Source organism: Centruroides sculpturatus, unplaced genomic scaffold (genome assembly GCF_000671375.1).
Source record: "Centruroides sculpturatus isolate CEXI.00-Female unplaced genomic scaffold, Cexi_2.0 scaffold127, whole genome shotgun sequence".
NCBI lineage: Eukaryota > Metazoa > Arthropoda > Arachnida > Scorpiones > Buthidae > Centruroides > Centruroides sculpturatus.
Genome location: NW_019385000.1, coordinates 845,802 through 848,049, shown reverse-complemented (window position 1 = coordinate 848,049; position 2,248 = coordinate 845,802). Strand labels below are relative to the sequence as shown.

Sequence of the window (2,248 nt, the reverse complement as noted above, 5' to 3'; positions counted from 1 at the left end):
TGAAATCATAAATAATGTTGGGGTATAGCTACTTGGTGACATTAGATTTTTCTCTCAAAATAAAAATGAACAGTATTGTAAGATTCGAATATTAAATGACATTTCTACTAAAAAAAAAAAACAAGTCATTCAGGAATCAAACAAAATTTTGAAAGATGACATTAAGGCCCTGTACACACTAGGCGTTTTTCAACGCGCGTTTAACNAGGTAAAAAACGGAAAAATGGAAAAGACGATTTGAATATTTATATAAACTTTCTTTACAGTTTATCTATATTTATATTTATGTGATGAAAATTCATAATAATATATTAAAATTAGAGAGAAAAAGACTAAATTGAGATGGATTGCGTCACTATTAACCGGCTTTATGGAGTTATGACAGGTCTTGGCGAAGTGGTGGAAGAAATTTGCATTTCTAGATTATTTAGGCAATGTATCGGTTGAATTTGTTCAGAAATAGAAAGTCAAACGAGTTAACGTTCGGGCTGGAAAGGCCAAGGTAATTTATATATAAAAATATTGACCTAATTTTACTTTTAATTATGAGCTTTGCCCATTATTATAGGCCATTGTAACTGACTGAGCTAAAGGTAAGTTGGACAAATGCGTGTTCGAGTGCCAAACAGTTCCTTCACTCGTCACTGCTTACATACTTGGGTTAACTCCAAATAAATGTGTGTTATAGTGCATTACTTATCAGTAGGTAAGGAATGCATTGTTTACATGTACTGTACAATAGTTCTTTTAAGTGCTGCTTAGGTAAACTAGATTAGACTTCTCTGGGTCGGTGCGACTAGAAATGCTTTACACGGTGGAACCGGATCGCTCCGCCGCCGTGCTTGAACTCTCCAAAATTTTATTGTGCGGGTAAGCTTTGACTTATAAAATATTCTAAATGTATCGGTTAATTTCCTTTGTGAACTTGCGTCTAGTACTAGCGGTACTTTTTGAGTGGGAGCCTGTGCCGGATTGCTCGCCGGGCGGGTGAGGAACGTGCTTGGGGGTCGAGGGGCCCGAAATTGGATGAAAACGTACGGTTTCTTTATTGTTGCGGTTATATTTCGTAATATATAAATGATTCTATAGCTAAAATTCAATGTTATTACTTTGTGATATTGTAAAATTATGTGGAAGGGGCCCCGATCGTCTTTTCTGGGACGCCGACTGTTTTCGAAAGTGGTTATTTGGAATTTGATGGGTTGTACGACTGTAGATTGCTACGCGGATGCTTTGTTTTGGTTTCTGTGGCACGTGCGTCGTACGATGCCGGTTTGGTGCGATTGCCGGTATGCGGTGTGTTAAATACAATTTTGTTCTTTACTTTCTATTCTTTATTTTACGTCTGAAGTATATATTTAATTTGTGTCCAGAAAACTGGTAAATACGACCTTCTGGTTTACTGAATTTTGTATTATTTCAGAGTTTTTATAAAAAAATAGCTTCTTCAGATTTGACACTATTAGACTTTCTTTTGAATTGTGTACCAGAAGAAATGTACATTTCTGAGATAAAAAAAACTTGTACAGAGAACGTACTTTGTACTTCTACGGCAGAAGTTGGATGACGTTTGAACGTTCAGTTTTGTCGGCATGCCGAGATGTGCTTATACAAGAGGACAGGTTGATTGTTAATAATTAAAATGATTGCGTAATCTTTAAAGCACTGTTTTTACTAAACCATAGTGATAAGCTGACAAAAATTTCTATATGTTACTCTACACAAACTCCTCTATCACCTGTTCGGTTGACCTTACCTTTTTGAAATACTCTACGTAGCATGCTTTGAGTATAAAGTTTTTATTATGTATACAAACATCTCCAACCCGATATATAATTATAGCTACAACCAACAGACTGCCGAAAATCTATCGGGCTAGTTTTATGCTACTTATTAGATAAATTACGTAATCAATTTGGTACTAGAGGTAAGCGTTAGGCGCCATCTCTTATTAATATTAATAATTATAAATAATTTTAATTAATTTAAATAATTTGGAACCGCTGGGAGAAAAAATCGGCCCGGAGCGGGACTCGAACCCACAACTCCTGCTTACCGTGCAGATGCGTTGCCAGTTACGCTACCCGGACCTCCGATCCGATCTCCTCTTCCAGCGTATATAATCTAACTACTTAACCATCGACGGTTATTACAACGCCGGCTGGGGACACATTCAGTGCCCACGTCCTACTTCCCATACGGCTCTCAACCGGCCATCGCAAGCCCCGGCAAGGCGTAATATATATAC

At 37.2% G+C, this 2,248-nt stretch overlaps 1 protein-coding gene across 4 annotated transcripts in view; it reads left to right on the top strand.

Annotated features, from left to right (window-relative positions):
- Window positions 1-338: 338 nt before the first annotated feature.
- LOC111633196 (oxidative stress-induced growth inhibitor 1-like) overlaps window positions 339-2,248 on the top strand; it is a 28,102-nt gene continuing 26,192 nt past the window's right edge. The window contains exons 1-2 of one of the 4 annotated variants that reach the window (XM_023377725.1): window positions 339-502; window positions 569-593. Coding sequence is in view for 1 of the 4 variants with exons in the window: in XM_023377721.1 (XP_023233489.1) it covers window positions 676-706 (31 nt within the window). In the remaining 3 variants the exon portion in view is untranslated. The other 3 variants (XM_023377722.1, XM_023377721.1, XM_023377726.1) reach the window with 3 other exon arrangements.